At 35.8% G+C, this 26,715-nt stretch overlaps 1 protein-coding gene across 1 annotated transcript in view; it reads left to right on the top strand.

The window, feature by feature from the left end:
• BLTP3B (bridge-like lipid transfer protein family member 3B) overlaps positions 1–26,715 on the top strand; it is a gene marked incomplete at its 5' end in the record, with an annotated part of 76,453 nt that overhangs the window by 18,222 nt on the left and 31,516 nt on the right. The window contains 6 exon segments of the mRNA XM_081818987.1: positions 7,662–7,844; positions 8,360–8,478; positions 15,565–15,706; positions 19,468–19,661; positions 21,334–22,832; positions 23,008–23,183. Coding sequence (XP_081675113.1) covers positions 7,662–7,844; positions 8,360–8,478; positions 15,565–15,706; positions 19,468–19,661; positions 21,334–22,832; positions 23,008–23,183 — 2,313 coding nt within the window.

Here is a 26,715-nt window from a genome sequence, read left to right as displayed (position 1 = left end):
GGCTGCTCCCATATCTTGGCTATTGTAAATAATGCTGTAATAAATTTAGGGGTGCACATATCCCTTTGAATTAGTGTTTTTGTATTCTTTGGGTAAATATCCAGTAGTGCAATTGCTGGATCATAGCGTAGTTCTATTTTTAACTTTTTGAGGAACCTCCGTACTGTTTATCAGAGTGGCTGCACCAATTTAAATTCCCACCAATATTGCAAAGGATTCCCCTTTCTCCACATCCTCGCCAACACCTGTTGTTTCTTGTGTTACTGATTTTAACAATTCTGACAGGTGTGAAGTGCTATCTCATTGTAGTTTTGATTTACATTTCCCAGATGATGAGTGATATTGAACATCTTTTCATGTGTCTGTTGGCCATCTGGATGTCTTCTTTGGAAAAATGTCTGTTCATGTCTTCTGCCCATTTTTAATTGGATTATTTGGTTTTTGGGTGTTGAGTTGTATCAGTTCTTTATATATTTTAGATACTAATCCTTTATTGGATATGTCATTTGCAAATATCTTCTCCCATCCTGTAAGGTTGCCTTTTAGTTTTATTGATTGTTTTCTTTGCTGTGCAAAATTTTTTATTTTGATGTAATCCCAATAGTTTATTTTGCTTTTGTTTCCCTTGCATCAGGAGATATATCTAGAAAAAAATAGCTCTGGCTGATGTCAAAGAGGTTATTGCCTCTTCTCTTCTAGAATTTTTGTGGTTTCAGGTCTCACATTTAGGTCTTTAATCCATTTTGAATTATTTTTGTGTTTGGTATAAGAAAGTGGTCCAGTTTGTTTCCTTTGCATGTTGCTGTCCAGTTCTCTCAACACCATTTGTTTGAAGAGACTGTTCTTTTCCCATTGGATAGTTATTCCTCCTTTGTCAAAAATTAATTGACCATATACTTAATGGGTTTATTTCTGGGGGTTTTCTGTTCTCTTCTCTTGATCTATGTATCTGTTTTTGTGCCAGTACTATACTGTCTTGATGATTACAGCTTTGTAATATAACTTGAAGTCCAGAGTTGTGCTGCCTCCAGCTTTGCTTTTCTTTTTCAAGATTGCTTTGGCTATTCGAGGTCTTTTGTGGTTCCATACAAATTTTAGGATTGTTTGTTCTAGTTCTGGAAAAGAATACCTTTGGTATTTTGATAGGGATTACATTAAATGTGTAGGCTTTGGATAGTATAGACATTTTAACAATATTCTTCTAATCCATGAGCATGAAGTGTCTTTCTGTTTCTTTGTGTCTTCTTCAATTTCTTTAATCAGCGTTTTATAGTTTTCAGAGTATAGTTCCTTTGTCTCTTTGGTTAGGTTTATTCCTAGGTATCTTATGGTTTTGGGGGCATTTGTAAATGGGCTTGATTCTTTGATTTCTCTTTCTGCTGCTTCATTATTGGTGTATAGAAATGCAACAGATTTCTATACATTGATATTTTATCCTGTGACTTTACTGAATTCATTTATCAGTTGTAGCAGTTTTTTGCTGGAGTCTTTCAGGTTTTCTATATATAGCATCATGTCATCTGCAAATAGTGGAGGTTTCACATCCCCCTTGCTGATTTGGATGCTCTTTATTTCTTCTTGTTGTCTGACTGTTGTGGCTAGGACTTGCAGTACAATGTTGAATAAAAGTAGTGGAAGTGAACATCCTTGTTTTGTTCCTGACCTTAGGGGAAAAGCTCTCAGTTTTTCCCCATTAAAGATGATGTTCACTGTGGGTTTTTCATATATGACCTTTGTTATGTTGAGGTGTGTTCCCTCCAAACCTACTTTGATGAGGGCTATTATAATGAATGGATGTTGTACTTTGTCAGATGCTTTTTTTGCACCTGTTGAATGATCATATTCTTTCTCTTTTTGATGTTCTATATCACATTGATTGATTTGCAAATATTGAACCACTGTTGCAACCTAGGAATGAATCCCCACTTGTTCACGGTGAGTGATTTTTCTAATGTGTTGTTGAATTCCGTTTTCTAGTATTTTGTTGAGGATTTTTGCATCTATGTTCATCAGGGATATTGGGTTGTAGTTCTTTTTTCAGTGGTATCTTTACCTGGTTTTGGTATCAAGGTAATGCTGGCCTCATAGAATGAATTTGGAAGTTTTCTTTCCTTTTCTATTTTTTTGGAATAGTTTGGAGAACAATAGGTATTAACCCCTCTTTAAATGTTTGGTAGAATTTGCCTGTGAAACCATCTGGTCCTGGGCTTTTGTTTGTTGGGAGTTTTTTGATTACTGATTGAGTTTCTTTGCTGCTTATCAGTCTGTTCAAACTTTCTTTTCCTGTTTCAGTTTTAGTAGTTTATATGTTTCTAGGAATTTATCCATTTTTTCTAGGTTGTCTAATTTGTTGGCATTTAGTGTTTCATAATAACCTCTTATAATTGTATTTCTGTGGTCTTGGTTGTTATTTCTCCTTGCTCATTTTTTATTTTATTGGAGTCCTGTTTCATTTCTTCTTTTTTTTTTAGGATTTTATTTATTTGAGAGAGAGAGAGAATGGGAGAGAGAGAGCACAAGAGGGGGGAGGGTCAGAGGGAGAAGCAGACACCCCGTTGAGCATCTTTTTTTCTTTAAGTCTGGCTAGAGGTTTATCAATTTTATTATTTTTTTTTCCAAAGAAACAGCTCCTGGTTTCATTGATTTGTTCTGTTGTTTTTTTTAGTTTCTATGTAATTTATTTCTGCTCTAATCTTTATTATGTCCTTCTACTGGTTTGGGATTTTGTTTGTTTTCTTTTTCTAGCTCCTTTAGGTTTAAGGTTAGGTGGTGTATTTGAGATTTTTCTTGCTTCTTGAGGTAGGCCTCTTTGGCTATAAATTTCCCTCTTAGAACTGCTTTTGCTGCATCCCAAAGGTTTTGGACCATTATATCTTCATTTGTTTCCATTTACTCTTTTTATTTCTTCTTTTATTTTCTGGTCGACACATTCATTGTTTAGTAGCATGTTATTTAACCTCCATGTATTTGTGATCTTTCCAGATTTTTTCTTCTGGTTAACTTCTAGTTTCATAGTGTTGTGGTCAGAAAAGGTGCATGGTATGACTTCAACATTCTTGAATTTGTTGAGATTTATTTTGGAGAATATTCCATGTACACTTGAAAAGAATATGTATTCTGCTATTTTATGATGGAATGTTCTAAATGTATCTGTCAAATCCATCTGTTCCAGTTTGTCATTCAAAGCCATTGTTTTCTTAATTGATTTTCTGTTTAGATGATCTGTCCATTGATGTTTAAGTGGGATGTTAAAGTTTCCTACTATTATTACTATCAATTAGTTCCTTTATATTTGTTACTAACTGTTTTATGTATTTGGGTCCTCCTGTGTTGGATGCATAAATATTTACAATTGTTATATCTTCTTGTTGGATTGTCTCTTTGTGATTATATATTATCCTTCTTTGTCTCTTGTTACAGTGTTTGTTTAAAAGTCTGTTTTGCCTGATACAAGTATTGCTACTCCAGCTTTTTTTTGACATCCATTTGCATGATAAATGTTTCTCCATCCCCTCACTTTCAATCAGCCAGTGTCTTTAGGTATAAAATAAGTCTTCTGAAGACAGCATATAGATGGGCCTTGTTCTTTTTATCTATTCTGCTATCCTGTGTCTTTTGATGGGAGCATTTAGTTCACATAAATTCAAAGTAATTATTGACAGATATGTATTCATTGTCATTATTTGTTTTGTGGTCATTTCTAAAGATTTTCTCTGATCTTTGTCTCTTTTTCATGGTTTGCTGATTTTCTTTAGTGATATATTTGGATTTCTTTCTCTTTATTCTTTGCATATTTATTAGTGGTTTTTGTTATGGTTACCATTAGGTTTGTATATAACCTTTTCTGCATATAGCAGTCTGTATTAACTTTGATCCCATTGTTTACTTTTCTCCTCCCCACATTTTAGATCTATGTTTTTATATTTTACATTCTTTATTTTATGAGTTCCTTGATTGATTTTTTTACAGAAATATTCATTTTTACTGCTTTTGTGTTTCCTATCTTAATACTGTCACTTTTGGTCTCTCCTTTCCACTCATGTCCCCTTTAATATGTCTTGCTGGACTGATATAATGGTCATGAACTCCTTTCTTTTTTGTTTGTCTGGGAAACTCTTTATCTCTCCTTCTATTCGGAATGATAGCCTTGCTGGATAGAGTATTCTTTGGTGCAGATGTTCCCCATTCAGCACTTTGAATATATCATGCCGCTATCTTCTGGCTTGGAAAATTTCTGCTGAAAAATCCTCTCATAGCCTTACGGGTTTCCCCTTGTAAGTTACTGTCTTCTTTTGTCTTCCTGCTTTTAATTTTTTTTCTTTATCACTATATTTTGGCAATTAAAATATGTCTTGGTGTGCATCTGCTTTTGTTGATTTTGATGTTAGTTCTCTGTGCCTCCTGGATCTAGATCCTGATCCTTTCCCAGGAAAGGAAACAGGTATCTAGGGAAATTTTTAGCTTTTCTTTCTTTCTTCTTTTGTTTCTTTGTTACTTTGTTTCTTTCTTTCTTTCAGGCAGCAAAGCAGAGTTTATTGAGCGATAGTAAAATTTATTAAATGATAGAGTACAAACCTCCCGAATTGGGAGGGGGACCCAAGAGTTGTCTTCTTTTATTTCTTCAAAGGAATATTCTGCCTTCTTTTCTCTCTCTTCTTTTTCTGTGACTCCTATAATACTATGTTTGATGTTATTATGTTTGATGGAATCACTGAGTTCCCTAAGTCTATTCTCATTTTGCATAATTCTTTTCTCTCTCTTTTGTTCAGCTTGATTACTTTCCATTAATCTGTCTTCTAGGTTACTAATTTGTTCCTCTGCCTCTTCCATCCTGCTGCTCATTCCACCAGGTGTGTTTCTCATTTCATTCATTGAGCCTTTTATCTTTGCTATGTCATTCCTTATCTCTGTGTTAAGGTTCTCGCTCATGTCTTCCACTCTCGTCTCAGGTCCAATGAATATCCTTATAATCATTACTTTATATTCTGAATCAGTCATGTAACTTATATTTGTTTCACTTAGCTCTCAGGCTGTGCCCTTGTCCTGTTCTTTCACTTGAGATAAATTTCTCTGTCTTCTCATTTTGTCTGAGTCTCTGTGCCTATTTCTCTGTGTTAGGAAAATCAGCTATATCGCCTGTTCTTGAGGGTAATGGCCTTATGAAAAAGAGGTTCTGGAGTGCCCTGCTTTCTGGTGTTCCCTGTTCACCAGGTCCTGGTGCTTCTGGGAGTGCTCTGTTGTTGTTTCCTGGTTGCTTTATCTCCTAGGCCAGTTGTCTGCAGAGGCTCTCTTTGCCTGTTGGCAGTGTTTTGTCCCTGGCCTGAATATGGAGCATTTTAGCTAGGTATGCTCTGGTCTGCTTGTGAATTGAGACCTGTTGCCACAACTGCCGGAACAGAGGCTCTTCAAAACTCCCATTTAGGGAGTTGCAGTGTGAGCAGGGATTTGGGCATGTCTTCTGGAGGAGTGGGGTCCACTGCACTGGGACTGAGGCAAGTGTGAGTGGGAGGGGCAGTTCCACTGGAGTGCGTGGAGCAAGGTTTGATGTAAGCAAGTTGGGTAGTGGATGTCCACACTAAGCTGATTCCTGCAGGTTACCCTGTGCTTATGCTGAGGGGCGGGGGAAGGAAATGTTTCTGGCCTGTTCCTTTTTTCCCAGAGGGGTCTCTCCCTGAATGCTTTCTCTCTGGGATGTGATCCAAGATGAGTGAATAACTTCCCTGGTGTATGCTTCAGGTGCTCTTCAGATTGCTGTTTCCATGCTACATGTTTGTGGGTTGTTTGTCTGCCTTCTTTACAAGAGCTGCTTCAGTGTCCTCCGAACTTTCCCACAGCCAGGCATGCTGACCTTCAGAACTCCAGGCTTTAAGCCTTGCTGGTTGCTAGAAGTCATGAAATTCAGCTCCTTTTGCTTTCCAAGTCAGCTGCTTATGGGGATTCATTTTCCCCATGTGTTCCCCTGTGTGTTAGCTTGTCTTTAACCCTTCTCTGTGACTCTGGCTCCCTCCCCAACACAGTAGCCACGATCTGTTTCCCAAACCCTGTCACCGCACTTCCTACCTTCTTCATTGTGGCCTCTTCTCTACCTTTAGTGTGGCGTTCTGCCAGTCTTGAGGTCAATTTCTGGGTTTTTTAGGATGACTTGATAGTAATCTAAGTGTATTCGTGGGTTAAGGTGAGCCTGGAGTTCTACTCTACTGCCATCTTTCCTCTCTTTAATTTTTTAACGAAAAAAGAGACCAAGACGTTTGTTATTTTTTCCCCAGTAGTATCTTACCAAGAAGATATAAATGCCATAGAAAATATTTATGCATTTTATAGAGTTTTATGTAGATTATTAGAAAGTGTAATTGTTAGCATTTGTCAGTATTCTAAATAATTGATTTAAAACTTAAAATCAGAATGTGGAAGACATATTTTGTGCCATTTTATTTTGTTCATTGTAGCAAAAGTAAGTTATTAATATGTGTAGAATTTTAAAAGTTAGTATATTATTAGTATATTAAAAAATCAAGAAAGAATATAAAGTAAAAGGATAACAATGATTTTAAGATTCCTGAAACTTTTTTTTAACTTTTCTATATTTTCTAAGTTTCATTAATAGACTTTTTGCACTTGATTTTAGCCAAAAACCTGAGAAGTAATACATAATATACTTTTGAATAGTTGAATATTGATAGGCTTTTTCTCCCAAATAATAAAAACAAAAGGTATATATATTTATGGCCAGATTAAGTAATTTGATCTTATGCCAATCTCTGCATTTTGGTAATGTGTGGCTTTTTTTTTTTAATTCACAAAAATAAGAAAAAACAAGTATAATGAATTTTTCAGGACTTTAAGAAAGTGATAAAACTTTTCTGTTCATAAATTTCCATCTCCTACTCTTTGTTATTTCTGTATCTGTACCTGACAGAATTTAAAGGTTTTACTATTTGTTTTGATTTTTGTTGGAAGGCTTTGCTATATATTCTATTCTCCTAATTTGTAAGTTACTTACATATACATAAAATATTTTTTAACTACAGAAATAATTCATATTTTGGGAGGTAAAACTCTTAGTCATTTTTCTTAACCCTTTTAAGTACATACTGCTTTTCTCAGTTTTTGCTACAGAGAAACTAATAATCCTGATTTTTATTTTTCCTCCTGAAAAATCTATATAAGTATAGATATATCTATATCTTTATGACTGATGTCTATCTTGAGATATTTTATTGGTTTCTTTAGTGTTCTAATAATCTTAGCATTTTAAGGATAGGTTTTATTAGTCACTTTATAACAAATCTTTGAGGAAAGGACTTTTTTCTGTGGTAGTATTTTCTCGGGTTCTTTGTAATGGAAGTATACCAGGCTGTTGAGCATTCAGTGAAGGTTGACCAGGAGTACTGTTTGTCATTGAAACTTTTGAGTGATGTTCTACCAATGGTGAGTCTTGATAGAAACCTTTTAGATAATTTGCTTTTGACATTCTTTCCCTGTATTCTAAATGTTTTGCTCACATTTTCCAGGCAGATTAAAAGCTCTTGTAGGTGAAGGCTGCTCCCTTGAGAAAGAGTCCCTTGGAAAATGAATAAATCTCATTAATTAGAAGCAGGGCTATAATAAGATAAATGAAAATTGTGCATTTTTCAGTGAAATACCTGTCATTCATTTTACAGGGGATAGTTGTAATCATTGGATGTATTTTAGCGATGCAACTAAAACAAAAAATGGATGGGCCAATGAGTTGTTACATGAATTTGAGTGCAACGTTGAAATGCTTAAGCAGGCTGTAAAGGATCATAATGTAGGTTCACCTCCTAAATCCCCAACACATGCCTCTCCCCAGCACACACAAACAGGTATTTTACCTATAATAACGTTATGGCATTCCTCTGGTATTAAGTGTCTGTGCCTGTGTTTGTGTGTGTGTGTGATCATAATATGATATTTTCTGTGGATAAGTATTATGTTTAATTAATATCTAAAAGTTCTGAACCTTATTCAGACCATAGGATTATGGACCAAAGCACTTTTTAAATTAATATGACTAATAAACATAATATCCAGATAGAATATTTGAGACTGTTAAATACTAAAGGTCTCTTTTTTTACCAAGAATTTCAGGTAAAAATTATTGTACAAGAATATCTTAAATGTGATATAAGTATGACTCACGTTTAAGGAATAATCACACACAAAAATAGGAATCATTGTGATAACCTACGTCAGTTTATATATATTTTCACAGTTTATATTATCTTGTTTGACAAATTAAGTGTTCATGTATATTTCTAGTAGCTGTCTTAATAATAAAAAAGTGACTGTTATAAAAATAATGTTGCAATAAATTGAAAGGTTTTTTCATTTCCCACAGAGAAAGACTCAGCTCTGAAAGGGACTTCCAGAACACCTTCAGTATTATCTCAACAATCCAAAGCTAAGTTAATGTCTAGTTCTGTTGTGGTTAGACTTGCAGATTTCAATATATACCAGGTACGCTTTATTTTTTAATTAGATCTTTTTTTTTTTTTTAAAGATTTTATTTATTTATTTGAGACAGAGAGAGTGAGAGACAGAGAGCATGAGAGGGAGGAGGGTCAGAGGGAGAAGCAGACTCCCTGCCGAGCAGGGAGCCCAATGCGGGACTCGATCCAGGGACCCCAGGATCATGACCTGAGCCGAAGGCAGTCGCTTAACCAACTGAGCCACCCAGGCGCCCCTTTAATTAGATCTTCTGATAAACACCTTCTGCAAGCATCTCTTATAAACTCATGTCACCATTTTATTTAAAAATATCTTGACCAGGGGCACCTGGCTGGGTTAGTTGATCAAGTGTCCAACTCTTGATTTCAGCTCAGGTCTTGATCTCATGGTCATGAGTTCAAGCCTTGCATTGGGCTCCATTGTGTGTGTAGAGCCTACTTAAAAAGAAAAAAAAACACCAAAAACCCCACATCTTGACCAGTTTTATGAAATAGCTAAACTAGACAGGATAGAAAATGTCAATTCATTAATTTTTGTTTATATGGTTGCACAGAATTAACCAAACTGTGAGGTTAAGAGCATAGTCCTCCAGACTGCCAAATCTGCACAAGACTTCTGACACCAACTGCAAGTTCAGCAGTCTCCCCTAAACTACCTATGGATTCAAGAATTAGAAAAACTCACAAAGAATTGTGCAAGACTGTTGAATCACAGATCTGTACCTCTGAAACAAATAATGCAATATATGTTAAGAAAAAAAAAAAGAAGAAGATAGTAGGAGGGGAAGAATGAAGGGGGGGAAGTCGGAGGGGGAGACAAACCATGAGAGATGATGGACTCTGAGAAACAAACTGAGGGTTCTAGAGGGAGAGGGGGGTAGGAGGATGGGTTAGCCTGGTGGTGGGTATTAAAGAGGGCATGTTCTGCATGGAGCACTGGGCGTTATGCACAAACAATGAATCATGGAACACTACATCAAAAACTAATGATGTAATGTGTGGTGATTAACATAACAATCAAAAAAGTAAAAAAAAAAAGAATAACTCACAGAACTCAAAGAAATTATACTAAGAATTACATTTATTACAGGGAAAGGATATAAATTAGATTTAGCCATAGAGAGAGAAACTGAATTGGGCTGGGAGGGTTCCAGTTGTGAAACTTCCTGTCCTCAGGACATTTTAGCTTCCTGGCATGGATGTGTAACAATATGCATTAACTATTACCCTCGTAGGTGAACTCATTCTCTATGTAAATTAATACCAGGTTACCCAAAGCCCTGACCCTCTAAAGATTACTAAGACTATCAAGTCTGGCCAGCCCCCCTCTTAGTCATCATCATAAGCATAAACTATCAGTTCAATTTAGAATTACCTCCCAGCAGCAGGGATAAAGGCCAGACCTCTCTTAGAAGGCCAAATTCCTTATTACACAATGCTCTTAGTGGAAGAAACAAATCCTTTTTTTTTGTCTTATTGAACTACTAAGTGTTGCCTATTTTGTGAACATAACTTCATGGCTAAGATCTCTGTCCCATTTATATTGTTCAGGCTATTATCATAAAACATGGTCTAATATTGCAATCCTTGAGACGAACAATAGAATATATAATATTCTTAAACAATTTCAGATATGTGTTCTCATCTGTGAATTGTTGTGGTTTATTTTGATAAATAAATTTATTTTTATTTTACTCAGTGGTTTTCATCTGGGGCTGATTTTACCCCATGGGGACATTCGGTCATTTCTGGAAACAGTTTTGGTTGTCACAACCGGAGGGGATTGCTGCTGACAAATAGTGGGTAGAGACGAGTGATACTGCTAAATATTTTAACAAGGCACTGGGCATTGTCAGCAGTTGCCCACAACAAAGAATTATCTGGCCCAAAATGTCAATAGTACCAATTTTGGGAAAACTCAGTTTTTTTTCTTATTATACAGTTGCTTCTTGTTTTACATTCTGTATCTGCTGCATCTTATTGGAAGCTAACTTTAAATTATAAGATGTAAATAAATACATATAAAATTGGGGAGGGGAATCACCCATAATCCGAAGTAGTTGAGGGTGAAATACAGTAAAGAAATACCACACATACAAATAAAACAAATAAAAATAACCGGAAGAAAATAGAATGTTTATCCCAATTTGAATAACTTTTTTTCTGTTGAAGACAACAGGAAGTAAGTTATTATCTATTAAGGTAAGTTGATACATTGAGTTGAAAAGGATTTGTTTCCCTATATGCAGAGAAGAGCTTCTTAATTAGATAATGCAAAGAACTGACTTAAATTTATAAAGACTGTATTACTATTCAAAAGGTTTATCAGCAGTTTAGCCAAGATGAAACATAAACTATTGAAAAACTATTCTACTTCATATGAGAAATATACATGTTTGTTAAATGAATGAAAAAAATTAACCTTGAGATACATTGCAGGGTATATACTAAATAAGCACAAATAAATGAAATTGATAAAACTATTGGTTGAACTTTGGGGAAATTAATATATACATTTTTATGTAAATTTGCTGTTTTGCAGGGGAGAGTGAAAAAGTGTAATAAGAACCTTAAAACTAATAGTCTTTTTAGAAAAAATAAGAGATGAAACTTTGACAGAAGCATTTCTAGTTGTATTATTTTTAAGTTAATTTTATTGTAGTAAAATATGCATAACATAAAATTTACCATTTTAGACATTTTTTTAATTGAGGTATAATTGAGAGGAGGGAGGCAAGATAGTGAAAGAGTAGGGGACCTCATTTCATCTGGTGCCTTGAATTTAGCTAGATAACTATCAAATCATTCTGAACACCTATAAATTCAACCTGAGATGTAAGAAAAGAATTGCTGGAATTCTACAAATAGAAAAGCCACCACTGAGGGGATATATATCAGAAGATAAATGGCAGGGGGTTGGCGGGGAGTGGGAAGGAGGCTCCATCAGCCAGGTGCCAGAAAGTAATATAGCAGCGGAGCACAAAATCAGAACTTTTAGAGGTCTGCTCCAGTGAGACATGTCCCTGCCTGAGAGGTGCTCAGGTGGCGAAGTGGGGCAGAATCCTAGATGGGACAGTATGGTCTCAGGATCCCCGGGGTCACAGAAAGAATGGGGGTGCCTGAGCTGGTAGAGTTCCCAAGCATTGGAGCAGGAAACTGGCTACAGTCAGCAAACCCCGGAATGAGCTCTCAGCTTGGTTTGCTATAAACCTTGAACAGCTGCTCAGTAGGGCAACCACTCTCCATGCCAGGGCCCTGCAAAGGGCAGAAACACGGCAACTCTCTTTCTCCCCAGAGGGGTGGCACAGGTGCACGCTCGATCTGTCAACCACTTCTGTGTAGGGGCCCTGCAAGCGACAAGCCCATTGCAACCCTCCTTTCCGGGAGGATCAGTGCAGGTGCACACCGCAGGAGTCTGCAGAGATGGGCGCACACAAAAGTGAAGACTACTTTTCCCTGAGGGTTTACTAAAGAGAGGAGGCAATGATCATTGAGCTCCGGGCCTGGAGATCTGGGCACCGCCATTTTTATTTTCATCCTCTAAAGTGTCATGGAAAGCCTTCAGGGAGCAAAAGCCACATAGAGCAACCCAAAGCAGCTTAACACTGAGCCTGGCCCCCTGGGAAGGGGCGGTGCAACTCCACCCTGGCAAAAACACCTGAAAATCAACGCAACAGGCCTCTCTACCAGAAGACCAGCTGGAACATCAGGCGAATACCAAGTTTACAGGAGCATACAGAACTGCAAAACTCCAGTGCTAGGGGAAAATAGTATATAGAATTTGAGGTTTCTACTCATGATTCTTTTATCTTTTGTATCTCATCTTTTAAAATTTTCCTTTTCAACTAGTTACTTATCAACTCTTTGTTTTTAAGTCTTTTTAATTTTCATTTTTACATTTACATTTTATAGATATATTCTTCATTTTTGACTTCCTTTCACTGTATTCAATTTTATTTTTGTAAAAAAAAAAAAAATATATATATATGTATATTACAGACCAGTATTCCTGATGAACATGGATGCCAAAATTCTCACCAACATACTAGCCAATACAATCCAACAGTACATTAAAAGGCTTCTTCACCACGACCAAGTGGGATTTATTCCTGGGCTGCAAGCGTGCTTCAACATCCGCAAATCAATCAATGTGATACATCACATTAATAAAAGAAAGGACAAGAATCATGTGATCCTCTCAATGGATGAGAAAAAGGATTTGACAAAGTACAACATCGTTTCTTGATTAAAACTCTTCACAGTGTAGGGATAGAGGGAACATATCTCAATATCAAAAAAGCCATCTATGAAAAGCCCACAGTGAATATCATTCTCAATGGGAAAAAGCTAAGAGGCTTTTCCCCTAAGGTCAGGAAAACGGCAGGGATGTCCATTATCACCACTGTTGTTCAACATAGTACTAGAAGTCCTAGCCTCAGCAATCAGACAACAAAACAAAAAAAAGGCATTCATATTGGCAAAGAAGAAGTCAATCTCTCACTCTTCACAGATGACATGATACTCTGTGTGGAAAACCCAAAAGACTCCACCCCAAAATTGCTAGAACTCATACAGGAATTCAGCAAAGTGGCAGGATATAAAATCAATGCACAAAATCAGTTGCATTTTTATACAGTAACAGTGAGAAGAAAGAGAAATTAAGGAGTCAATTCCATTTACAGTTGCACCCCAAACCATAAGATACCTAGGAATAAATCTAACCAAAGAGGTAAAGGATCCATAATCTAAAAACTAGAGAACACTTATGAAAGAAATTGAGGAAGACACAAAGTAATGGAAAAACATTCCATGCTCATGGGTTGGAAGAAGAAATATTGTTAAAATGTTTATGCTACCCAGAGCAATGTACACATTCAGTGCAATTCCTATTAAAATACCATAGACATTTTTCACAGAGCTGGAACAAATAATCCTAAAATTTGTATGGAGCCAGAAAAGACCCCAAATTGCCAAGGGGATGTTGAAAAAGAAATCCAAAGTTGGTGGCATCATGATGCTGGACTTCAAACTCTATTACAAAACTGTAATCATCAAGATAGTATGGTACTGGCACAAAAAACAGACACATAGACTAATGGAACAGAATAGAAAACCCAGAAATGGACCCTCAACTCTATGGTCAACTGATTTTTGACAAAGCAGGAAAGAAGATCCAATGGAAAAGAACAGTCTCTTCAATAAATGATGCTGGGAAAATTGGACAGCCACATATAGAAGAATGAAATTGGACCATTCTGTTACACCACACACAAAGATAAACACAAAATGGATGAAAGACCTCAGTATGAAACAGGAGTCTGTCAAAACCCTAGAGAACACAGAATCAATCTCTTTGACCTTGGCTGCAGCAACTTCTTGGTAGACACGTCTCCAAAAGCAAGGGAAACAAAAGCAAAAATGAACTATTGGGACTTCATCAAGATAACAAGCTTTTACACAGCAAAGGAAAGTTGACAAAACCAAAAGAAAACTGACAGAATGGAGGAAGATATTTGCAAATGACATATCAGATAAAGGACTAGTATCCAAGATCTATAAAGAACTTACCAAATTCACCACCCAGAGAACAAATAATCCAGTCAAGAAATGGGTAGAAGACATAAACAGACATTGCTCCAAAGAAGACATCAAATGGCCAACAGACACATGAGAAAATGTTCCACATCACTGGGCATCAGGGAAATACAAATCAAAATCACAATTAGATACCACCTGACACCAATCAGAATGGCTAAAATTAACAAGACAGGAAACAACAAATGTTGGCAAGGATGTGGAGAAGGGGGAACCCTCTTAATACTGTTGGTGGGAGTACAAGCTGCTATAGCCACCCTGGAAAACAGTATAGAGGTTCCTCAAGAAGTTAAAAAGAGAGCTACCCTATGACCCAGCAATTGCACTACTAGGTATGTACCCCAAAGATACAAATGTAGTGATCCGAAGGGGCACATGCACCCCAGTGTTCATAGCAGCAGTGTCCACAATTGCCAAACTGTCAAAAGAGCCAAGATGTCCATCGGCAGATTAGTGGATAAAGAAGAGGTGGTGTATATATATACAATGGAATATTACTCAGCCACCAGAAAGGATGAATATTTACCATTTACATCGACGTAGATCGAACTGGAGGGTATTATGCTGAGGGAAATAAGTCAGTCAGAAAAAATTATCATATGGTTTCACTCACATGTGGAATATAAGAAATAGAGTAGAGGATCATAGAGGAAAGGAGGGGAAACTGAATGGTAAATCATCAGAGAGGGAGACAAACCATGAGAGACTTTTAACTCTAGGAAACAAACTGGTGGTTGCTGGAAGGGACGTGGGTAGGGGGATGGGATATTAGGTGGTGGGTATTAAGGAGGGCACATCACGTGATGAGCACTGGGTGTTACATGCAACTGATGAATTATTGAACTCAACATATGAAACTAATGACGCACTGTGTGTTGGCTAATCAAATTTAAATTTAAAAAATGAGGTGTAATTGACATATAGCATTATATTAGTTTCAAGTGTACAACGTAATGGTTTGATAGCATTTCACTATTTTTAAGTGTCGCATTCATTGGCATTGTTTATTTACAGAGTTGTACAGCCATTACCATATCATCACCATTATCCATCTCCATAATTTTTTTATTACCCCAGCTTGAAACTCTGTATATAGCTATATTATTTTTCATAATGATAAATTGTGATAAAATATTACTATAAATACACACCAGGGAAGCAGTCTGTTCTTGTGGACCTGGATCTGTGTTCTGACTGTGCCATTTACTTATTTCTGTTATACAAATATTCTGATATTTTATGGCTCAAAATAATAGGTTTGCAAGGACTGTTGTAAAGAGTTGTTATGATAAGCCTTTAAAGAGGTTATAGTTTTCTGAATAGTTGATTGGTATTATTAAAAATAATTTAATGTGAGCTTAAATATATAATAACGTTTTCATTGGAAATTAATAAATTATTTGAAGTAGTTTTAGGAGTTTGAAGTGATGTTGATGTGGCATAAATTGTTTGGAAAGGGCTTTATTTAGTGTTACTTCAATATGCTTAATTATTTTTTCAGGTCTCTACAGCAGAACAATGTCGTTCTTCCCCCAAGAGTATGATTTCTTGCAATAAGAAATCCCTGTATCTTCCACAGGAAATGTCAGCTGTCTATATAGAATTCACAGAATATTACTATCCAGATGGAAAGGATTTTCCAAGTAAGAGAGTTTCCTGCTTTTTTATTACTTGTCCATTACTTGGGAAGTTGTTCTGTTTCTTCCTAAGTTTTTGAGTTTTATAAACAAAATTCATTGTTCACTTGTCATTGTACTTAGTATATAACTATAGTATAGTATTTTTTTTAAAGATTTTATTTATTTGAGCGAGAGAGTGAAAGAGAGAGAACACAAGCAGGGAGAGTAGCAGAGGGAGAAGCAAACTCCATGCTGAGCAGGGAGCCTAACAAGGGGCTCGATCCAAGAACCCCAGGATCATGACCTGGGCCGAAGGCAGAGGCTTAACAGACTGAGCCACCCAGGTGCCTGTATAGTATAGCGTTTTTTACATATTCTGATTATTCATGTTTTTTCTCTCACTAGCTTGTAGCATCCTTTTTTTTTTTAATCTTTTTAAAAATTATTTTATTTATTTGAGAGAGTGAGAGAGAGGGATCGCATGAGGAGGGGGAGGGGCAGAGGGAGAGGAGAGGCATACTCCCCGCTGAGCAGGGAGCCTGAGGTGAGGCACCCAGAGATCATGACCTGAGCTGAAGGCAGACGCTTAACCAACTGAGCCACCCAGGTGCCCCAGGTTGTAGCATCTATAATGTTGGGAATTATGTAGTAGTCATGCTTCATTTTATCCCTGAGGTTTGACTCATTTCTTTACTTAGTAGCTGTTAGTTGAATGAAAGAATTTATGAAAGTTAGGTTATTTATAGAATAAGGTCATTTTTTTCCCTTTAGTAAAGCCTATTTATATTTCAGTTATATAAAACTATATTTCATTGAAAAATTAATGAGTTATTCTTTTAGCTATAGAGAAATTTTTTTGCTGTTTTTTAATGCACAAACGTATACTTTGGACAACCTTTGGCCCTTGTCTTTAGTTAGAAACATTGAGTTACATGAATTTTTGTTTGTAAAGTATTTTGGGGTCCTAAGGTTAAAATAATTATACATTTGTGTTTTTTGAATGGTAAATTTCTATACTATTGTCTCAGTTCATCCAGGAGTTGTGCAAACTAAAATTTGCCTTTGTTTATGTGTACCTTTTTGTTTAACTGTCTAACCATTTAATTCTTGTTTGTGCCAAAGTTTTGGGATCTAATTCTCACCATCTTCATGGTTTTCAGTAGTCTTTTGTTATTTCTCATTTGTTTCTCTTTTCTACCTTCCTGACTAAAACAATGAGGAAATTAAGTTAAGACATTTGCTCAGCACCTTAGTAAGATGGCACAGCTGAAACTCAAGGATGGGTCATCTATATCAAAATTCGTTGTGTGTCTTCCCTCCAGTCCCCAGCTATATTACACGCCTTCCTAGGATATTCACAACCATTTGTCTATAATTGGAGAATCCCATTGTTTCCAGCCTTCCGCACCTCTCACAAATCATTGTTTTCTTTAACTAATACATCACTGAACTAGTAATTCTTCAGAGTTAAGACTAGTTTCCAGGATTTCTGATTTCTAATCTAGGTTTATTTATTTCTATCAGTTTTGTTAACATGTGCCAAAGGAATATAATCTCATTTTACAATATATATATTTTTTCTGATAAAAATGTAAGATTCCTTCTCAGCAATTTAAACCCTAGCTCCATAGATACTTAGGGGTGGAATTGCTAGGTTACTTTTAACTGTGTTTAATTTAACTGTTCATTATCAAAAATTTCAAACATACATAAAAATAAAGAGGAGAGTGCATTGAATCCCCATGTACAAAGATCCATTTTCAGTCCTTACATTTCATCTCTTTGTTAAGCAACCCAACTTTAAAATAGATCACTTTTTAAATATCGTAAATGTAATATATATTATGGGTTATTTTTTTTTAAATGCCAAAAATAATTGCTCACAAGCCTACAATTTAGAGATGACTTCTGCTAAAACATAAGTGTATGAATTTGCTAGGGCTGTCATAACAAAGTACCATAGGCTGGGTGATTCAAACAAAAGAAATGTATTTCCTCATAATTCTTGAGACTGTAAGTTCTAGATCAAGTGTCAGCAGGGTCGTTTCTTCAAAGACCTCTCCTTGGCTTGTAGATTTCTATCTTTTCATGGGGTCTTTCCTCTGTGTTTCCTAATAATGCCGATCATATTGGACTAGGGCCCACCCACATGAACTCATATTTACCATGATTGCGTCTTTAAAAGTTCTTTCTCCAAATACAGTCATATTCTGAGATACCCTGAGTTAGAACTTTATTAGCATATCAATTTTGAGGGGATATGGTTCAGACCATAACCATAAGCATAGTGTTCCTAGTCCTGTTTTTAATATATGTGTTTCTATTATATGTTTTATTTACATCCTGTCCTTTCCCCTTGATGATATGAGCATATTCCAGGTTTCTACAGGTTTATTTTAAATATCTTTAATAACTGTATAATAATCTATTTCATAAGTAATCCTCTGTTAGATACTGTATAGACTTTTCTACTGCTTAGTACACCAGGTTTCTTTCTCTGTCCCAGATCTGCAGAGCCCGGGTTCTTCTTTCCTTCTGTACTGTAGCCTTGGGGACTGCATTTGCTCTCTAGTCCTCTCTGTAGCTGTCATCATCACAAAGTCTATAATTGAGAGGCCTTTCTTCCTTCCTTCTAGAGTGTGATGTGATCTCAGCATCTCGCTGCCTTTCTATTTTCAAATACAAGCACCTCCACATCCCAATTGGCTGTCTCTGTTGGACTTGAATTGCAATTTTTCTACCTCTGTGTCTGTCTTGAATAAAAACCTACAGACTTTTTATTACTTTTATTACTTTTTATTACTTTACACCATACACAAAATGTAGTTGGTGTTCAGTGAATCTTTGTTGAAAGAAAATGAATGAAGGAATGAATGAACAAACGAATGAATGAATGCCAAAAATGTCCTATTCAGGACATTATTATAATGCTGTCTCTTTATTGATATCCTATTCCTTGGGTTTATTTTCCTAAATTATTATTGTTGAAAAGTTCTAGATATGCATGCTATTTGCTTTACTAGAAGTAAATAGGTCTGAATGTTTAGAATAAAAGATTTTTTATAAATAAAAGATACTCTGAAAATAATAATGGCTTTTATGGTATAAACAAAAGGATTACAGGAAGTGATATATACTATAATTGTGAGTATTTGTTTAATATAAATTAGCACTAAAACATTTATCCAACTCCTGAGCATTCTAATATTTGGGGGGAGCTATGAAAAAGAGTATATTCCTTTTATTATTTACTAGATACTTGAGTTTTTACTTTGCACCAAGCACTATTCTAGGGTTAGGATTAAGTGGAGAATAAAAGTGTATGGCCTCTCAAGGAGATCTGCCTTGTTTACCACTTTCATAAGTCACTGTTCTCATATTTTAGAGGATTCGGATTGCATGCATGTAGTATAAGTCCTTACAGAAATATCTGATTAAGGACCACAACTGTGATGTGATACTTCATCAAGAAGGTAAGGTTTTTTGAAGTTTGCTTCTTGGTGACTATAACATTAGGAAAAGAGATCTAAATAGTACTTCCTATTCATACTGATAGTTTTAGATTAAGTAGTATATTTTCAGTTAGTGAAGCATAGAAAAATCTTGTTTTGTCTATCTAAAAGTGTTTGCTATCATCCACATGTCACTTTAATTTTGTAAATAAAATTTCAAAACCTTATTATCTTAATTTAAAAAGAATAAAAGTTGTTAAAAATGTTTTCTCTCAAGGAAGATTTAGACTATCTGTTCATTAAAAATTTTTTTCTAATTTTTTTTCTCCACAGTTCCATCTGCCAACCTTTATAGCCAACTGAATGCACTACAGTTTACTGTGGATGAAAGAAGTATTCTATGGTTAAATCAATTTCTGTTGGATTTAAAACAGAGTCTTAATCAATTTATGGCTGTATACAAGTTGAATGACCATTCAAAATCTGATGAGCATGTTGATATTCGAGTTGATGGCTTAATGCTAAAGGTACCATATAAACAAGTGGCTGTAACAACAAAACCATATTTCTTTCCTTTTTTTATTAAAGATTTATTTATTTACTTGAGAGAGAGAGAGAGGTGGGGACAGGGGCAGAGGGAGAGTCTCAAGCTGACGCTGCACTGGGTACAGAGCCCAGTGTGGGGCTCGATCTCATGACCCTGAGGTTAGGACCTGAGCTGAAACCAAGAGTTGGATGCTTAACCGACTGTGCCACCCAGGCGCCCCACAAAACTGTTTTTAGAGAAGTTAATAGCATTAGAATTTCTAGGATTTAAGATAGGTACTCAAATATAAATCAACTTTATTGTAATCTTAATTTTGATTTTGAAATTTCAGTTTTAGTTTTGATTTTTAATTTAAAAAGCTTTAAGAGACTGTTTTCCCCCCTTCTTCCTAAATTAAATCAGTATTACTAAAAGTATTACTAAAAGCTTACTATACTCTAAGTATATAAGTGCTAAGTTTGGAAAAACTTTTATCACTGCTCATCCATTTGGAGGTAAGCAGAAATAAAATTTAAATTAGTCATTTTTTTTCTTACATCTTACCAGACCAGATAAAATTTTTCTTTCAAAAGTGGTAATTAATACAACAGAACTAGTAAGTTAGATCTGTGTTTAATTTTTCACAGTTACTCTGTTCCTGTTACTGATATCCAAAGATAATAGGAAGTTGATTTGTATTACAGCCAAGTAGTTGATAATCTGAATCCCATGCATATTTTAGCTCTAAAGGAGGAAAGTTTTTTTTTTTAATAAAACAGCTACTATAGTGTAGTAAATAGAATAAGACTTGGACATGGATGAAAAATTTCAGTTTCTAGGTGTGTTGCTGGTACTCTAAGTTTCTATACCTTTAATTTCTTCTCTGTAAAATGAGGTTATGAATAAAACTCCTACATCACAAAAATGTTTTAAACATTTTCTCAAAGATCTTACTATATTCAATATAAAAAGACACATTTTATAACAATTATTTTATTTTACAATTTTATTTACTATTATACTCTAAGACAGTTATGTAATGATCTTTACACTTTCTCAATATGTACAGTTTTAAAACCAGTCCCTTTGAACTCTTTGATGTGAATATTTTGAGGACTGAGGTTATTTCTGAAAAATTATTTTAGTAAATAGTTTGACCTGTCCTCTAAAGTTTATTTTCTTAATAGTTTTATCCCAGAAAAGTCATTCTAATGACATCTCTCCACTCATTCCATTTACCCATCCAGTCATCCTCCAAATCTCTTGGATTTAAAATATCCTAAGAAAAAGTTCCTTTTTCCAAACTTACCACTTATATACTTAGGGTGTAGTAAGCTTTTAGTAATAACTGATTTAATTTAGTTTCATTTTGTTGTTGTTTGTTTTGTTTTGTGATATGTTGTATGCAAATATGCATATATATTATGTTCACTATTCATTATTTATGGTTTTTGTAAAGTTGTTTTTTTCTTAGTGGTTAATCAGTTAAGTCCCTTTTCCTTGGTTTAATAAAAATGTTTGGGGGAGAGAGTTGGTATATTATGTCTGGGTAGGAAAGTAGTGTTCTGGGGGGAAACACCAAAAAGAAGTCCTGAGCTAAATTATGTTTCTGATTAGTTTATCTTCAGATGTATATGGATTTGTAAGTTAGATTAATGTTTTTTCTCTTGTAGTTTGTCATTCCTTCTGAAATGAAATCTGAATGTCATCAAGATCAACCACATGCAGTTTCTATTCAGAGTTCTGAAATGATTGCCACAAATACAAGGCATTGTCCAAACTGTCGACATTCTGATCTAGAAGCTTTGTTTCAAGACTTTAAAGATTGTGATTTTTTCAGTAAAGCATATACCAGCTTCCCCAAATCTGGTGACAATTTTAATCTTTTGCATCCAATCTTCCAGAGACATGCTCATGAACAAGATACTAAAATGCATGAAGTTTATAAAGGAAATATTACTCCCAAGTTGAATAAACACACTCTTAAAACTTCTGCTGCCACAGATGTTTGGGCTTTGTACTTTTCTCAATTTTGGATAGATTATGAAGGGACAAAGAGTGGGAAAGGGCGACCAATAAATTTTGTAGACTCTTTCCCTCTTTCCATCTGGATTTGCTTACCAACAAGGTATGCAGTGTCACAAAAAGAGCTACAGTCTTGTAATCAAGTATGTCTAAATACATCACGAAGTGAATCTAGTGATCTGACTGGCCGTCTCAAGCGGAAGAAGCTCTTGAAAGAGTATTACAGTACAGAATCTGAGCCCTTGACAAATGGTAGTCAGAAACCTTCAGATACATTTTTAAGATTTTCCTCTTCACCATCAGATGCAGATGTTCATGTCCTAGTTCACATTCATAAACATGTCAGTATGCAGATCAATCACTACCAGTATCTGCTCTTGCTTTTCCTCCATGAGTCACTTATTCTGCTTTTGGAGAACTTAAGGAAAGATGTAGAAGCTGTGACTGGCACTCCTGCTAGTCAGGCATCCATTTGTATTGGAATTTTACTTAAAAGTGCAGAAGTGGCTCTTTTGCTACATCCAGTGGATCAAGGAAATACTCTTAAGTCTCCTGTTGCTGAAAGCGTGAGCCCAGTGGTTCCTGATTATTTGCCTACAGAAAATGGAGAATTTTTGTCTTCCAAAAGGAAACAAGATAGTAGTGGTATAAATCAAATTAGAAGCGTAACTGTTAATCTCATGTCAGACAACAGATCTATGAGTGTTGACCTGAGCCATGTGCCTTCGAAGGATCCTTTGCTTTTTAAATCAGCTAGTGATACAAATCTGCAAAAAGGTATTTCTTTTCTGGATTGTTTATCAGATAAAAATTTAGGGAAAATAAGTGAAGATGAAAGTAGTGGAATTGTCTGCAAAAGTGGATCAGGAGAAATTGGATCAGAAACAAGTGACAAAAAGGATTCATCTTATACAGATTCAATTAGTGTCTTAAACCACAGAGAAGATTCAAATTTGCTATCCTTTGATACTGATGGTAATCAAAACATACTTTCAAATAGTTTAAGTAGTAGAGGACATGAAACCACAGAGCCAGTCTTTAAAGCTGAAGATTTGCTTCCAGAAACAGCTTCACTCTCTGAGAACCTAGAAATCAATCAAGAAGAAGCACCAACAGTTAGAACACTTACATCTCAGTCATCTTTAAGGTAACAACATACTACTGGAATTTTGGGGGGGGGGTTGGTTTTCTGTGCGTATGTTTGTGGTGGGGGCATATTTTGTTTTTGGACAGTAAACCTCATGACAAAATAAGGCATTGCTAGAGTTAACACATAGAAAAATAGGTTTAATGTGATGTTTTTCTAATAATTTTGTTAACAGTGGAAAGCCTAAGGAACGTATCCTGCCCAGTCTGGCTCCACTCTGTGTTTCTTCTAAGAACATGAAGAGAAGCTCCTCACAGACCTCACTGGATACCATTTCACTTGACAGTATGATACTGGAAGAACAGTTGTTAGAAAGTGATGGAAGTGATACTCACATATTTTTGGAAAAAGGTAAATTCATATTAAATATTCAAATCTTAGAAGTGATGTTTAAGTATTTTTAGTTTTATTCAATAATAAATTATATACCCCAAAAGACTTATTTTATTTACACACATACATACCTATATAATACAAAGAGCATTGTACCTAACTTTCTAATGGTTCTTCTGTTGCTTTTTTATGGCCACATACAGCAATTATTTGTATATAGTCATTTAGAGCATAAAGCAAACCACATGAATGCTATTAGCTTCTTGTCATAGAGACTCCTTTATGTGAAATTTTGGTTAGGTTGGCTTAATTTGCTTGATGAATTCTCAATTATGTTGGTCCTAAGACTGGAATTTTTCCTGACTGGATCTACTCATCTCCATAGCTAGAATTCTGTCAGGTACATGATTATGAATGATGGAACTACATGATTCCCCCATTTTACTCAGAGCCAACTAATGCCCTCAGGAGACTACTAAGAATGTATTAGAAAGTATTAAATGCATTCCCATCACTAAGACATTGGGGACTTTGTGAACAGGAATGAAAGCATGGGCCATAGCTAGAGATGAGTTGCCAGACACTGAAGTAAGGGAGACCAGACATAAATACAAATTACTTTGTGAATGAAGGATAATAAGCCTATTACTGATGATGTTGAAAACAGCTTAGGGTGAAGAAGTGCTCATAGCTTCAGAAACTGAAGCTTAGAGAAATTAGTATACAGTCAGGAAGTGAGAGGGGCAGTTTTGGAACTCAGCTAGATGGATCCAAGAGCCTAAGCTTTTAACCAACCAGTATTTTATACTAGATCCCCAGACTTGGGAAATGATTACCACATGTGTAGAAGAGGTACTGATATGGGTCATAGAACTCTATTCTAGATTCACAGATATAGCTCTGTTGCCTAGTTCCCCAGCTCCCTTTATTGCTTAAAATCCTACCTTAGCAGATTTCTGCTTTATGATCAAACTATACTTCAAAAACAGTGTTCCTGTAGAAAATATCCCCAATTGCTCTCAGAAAGCATTAGTGATTTCCTTATTATTATTTCTAAAAATTAAATAATAAAAGTGACTTCCACTCAATATAGAAAACTTGGAAAATATATACAGACAACTACAATTTGGAAAATAAAATAACCCAAAGGTCTCACAATTAGAGATACCATAATTTATTCTATGACTTTGTGTATATATTCATATATGTATGTATTTGGTGTCATTCTATATATATGTTTTTTAACCTACTTTTTATCACTTGTAATCATTTCTAACTATTTAAACTCCTTTGAAAATATTTTTAAAATCTATATTAAATTGACATGAAAATGTACCATGACTTGTTTTTAAAGATTTTATTTATTTATTGAGAGAGAGTGTGCATGCGCAGGGGGGAGGGGCAAAAGAAGAGGGAGAGAGACAGAGAGAATCCCAAGCAGGCTCCACCCCTGGCGTGCAGACCAGCGTGGGGCTCCAGGCAGGCTCGATCCCATCACCCTGAGATCATGACCCTAGCCAAAATCAAGTCGGGCATCTAACCAACTGAGCCACCCAGGTGCCTCTGTACCATGACCTTTTTTAATCATTTCCCTGATAGTGAATGCTTAGATTGTTTATAGTTTTCTGTGGTTATAAAAATGCTATAATTCATATCAATGTTCATAAATTTTTGTCTGCATTTCTAATTACTGACTTTGAATAGATTCCAGCAGTAGACTGGAAATCTTGAAAATATAAGGGGATTGATTCTGTGTGTAACATTTATTTATTTATGTATGTATGTATGTAATGAATGAAAGTGAAAGAACAGGGAAGGAGAGGGCGGGGCAGAGAATCCCGACCAGATTCTGCCCTGAGTAAAGAGCCTGATGCGGGGCTTGATTCTACCACCCTGACTGAGATTACGACCTGACCTGAAACTAAGAGTCAGTAGCTTAACCGACTGAGCCACCCAGGCGCCCCTGTCTGTAACAGTTAAATGAAATGTGACTATAAATTTCTAGTTCTCCTGAACCATGATGATTTTCTTTATGTCAGAAGAATTGATTTGCCTTAGGAAGAGACTCTTGTTTTTTGTGTTCTTTTGTTTTAATTTTACAAGAAGTATATGAATACTTTCTCGTTATAAAGAAATCAGATATTATGGAAATATGTGGAGTAAAAATTGAAAGTGTCACTTTAATACCACCCTTACTCTATCCTTGATAATATTCCCCACTCTAGAAATAACTGCCATCAACTTTTTATATATATATTTCCAGACATTTTTCTATGTGTTTTTCTATACATGTGTATGTTTATATATGTACACACCACACATATGTGTACAGATATACAGTACCTATGCATGTGTATACATATTTTTGAATATACATACTAATGAACAAACATGTAGTTGGGACTGCCATCACACCATAGGCTCCTAACCGTCTTCCCATTTCTCTTCTTGTGAATTTCCAATTCATTCTTTGTTCCATAGGCACAATACTCTTAACGACTGAGCCACCCAGGCGCCCCAGGCACAATACTCTTTTTTTTAATTATGTTATGTTAATCACCATACGTTACATTATTAGTTTTTGATAATAGTGTTCCATGATTCATTGTGTGCGTATAAAACCCTGTGCTCCATTCAATACGTGCCTTCTTTAATACCCACCACCAGGCTAACCCATCCCCCCACACCCCTCTCCTCTAGAACCCTCAGTTTGTTTCTCAGAGTCCATAGTGTCTCATGGTTTGTCTCCCGCTCCGATTTTCCCCCCTTCATTTTTCCCTTCCTACTATATGTTTCTTTTTTTTAACATATAATGTATTATTTGTTTCAGGGATACAGGTCTGTGATTCAACAGTCTTACACAATTCACAGTGCTCACCATAGCACATACCCTCCCCAATGTCTATCACCCAGCCACCCCATCCTTCCCACCCCCACCACTCCACCAACCCTCAGTTTGTTTCCTGAGATTAAGAATTCCTCATATCAGTGAGATCATACGATACATGTCTTTCTCTGATTGACTTATTTCACTCAGCATAATACCCTCCAGCTCCATCCAGGTCGTTGGAAGTGGCAAGATTTCATTCCTATTGATGGCTGTATAATATTCGATTGTGTATATATATATATATATATATATATACCACATCTTGATCCATTCATCTGTCGATGGACATCTTAGCTCTTTCCATAGTTTGGCTATTGTGGACATTGCTGTTATAAATATTGGGGTACATGTACCCCTTCGGATTCCTACATTTGTATCTTTGGGGTAAATACCCAGTAGTATAATTGCTTGGTCATATGGTAGCTCTATTTTCAACCTTCTGAGGAACCTCCATACTGTTTTCCAGAGTGGCTGCACCAGCTTGCATTCCCACCAACGGTGTAGGAGGGTTCCCCTTTCTCCGCATCCCCGCCAACATCTGTCATTTCCTGACTTGTTCATTTTAGCCATTCTGACTGGTGTGAGTGGTATCTCGTTGAGGTTTTGATTTGGATTTCCCTGATGCCGAGCGATGTTGAGCACTTTTTCATGTGTCTGTTG

The sequence above is a fragment of the Leptonychotes weddellii genome, chromosome 5 (genome assembly GCF_054177405.1).
Source record: "Leptonychotes weddellii isolate Sample4059 chromosome 5, ASM5417740v2, whole genome shotgun sequence".
Lineage (NCBI taxonomy): Eukaryota > Metazoa > Chordata > Mammalia > Carnivora > Phocidae > Leptonychotes > Leptonychotes weddellii.
The sequence above is the reverse complement of the archived record's forward strand: the minus strand, read 5'-3'. Positions and strand labels throughout refer to the sequence as shown.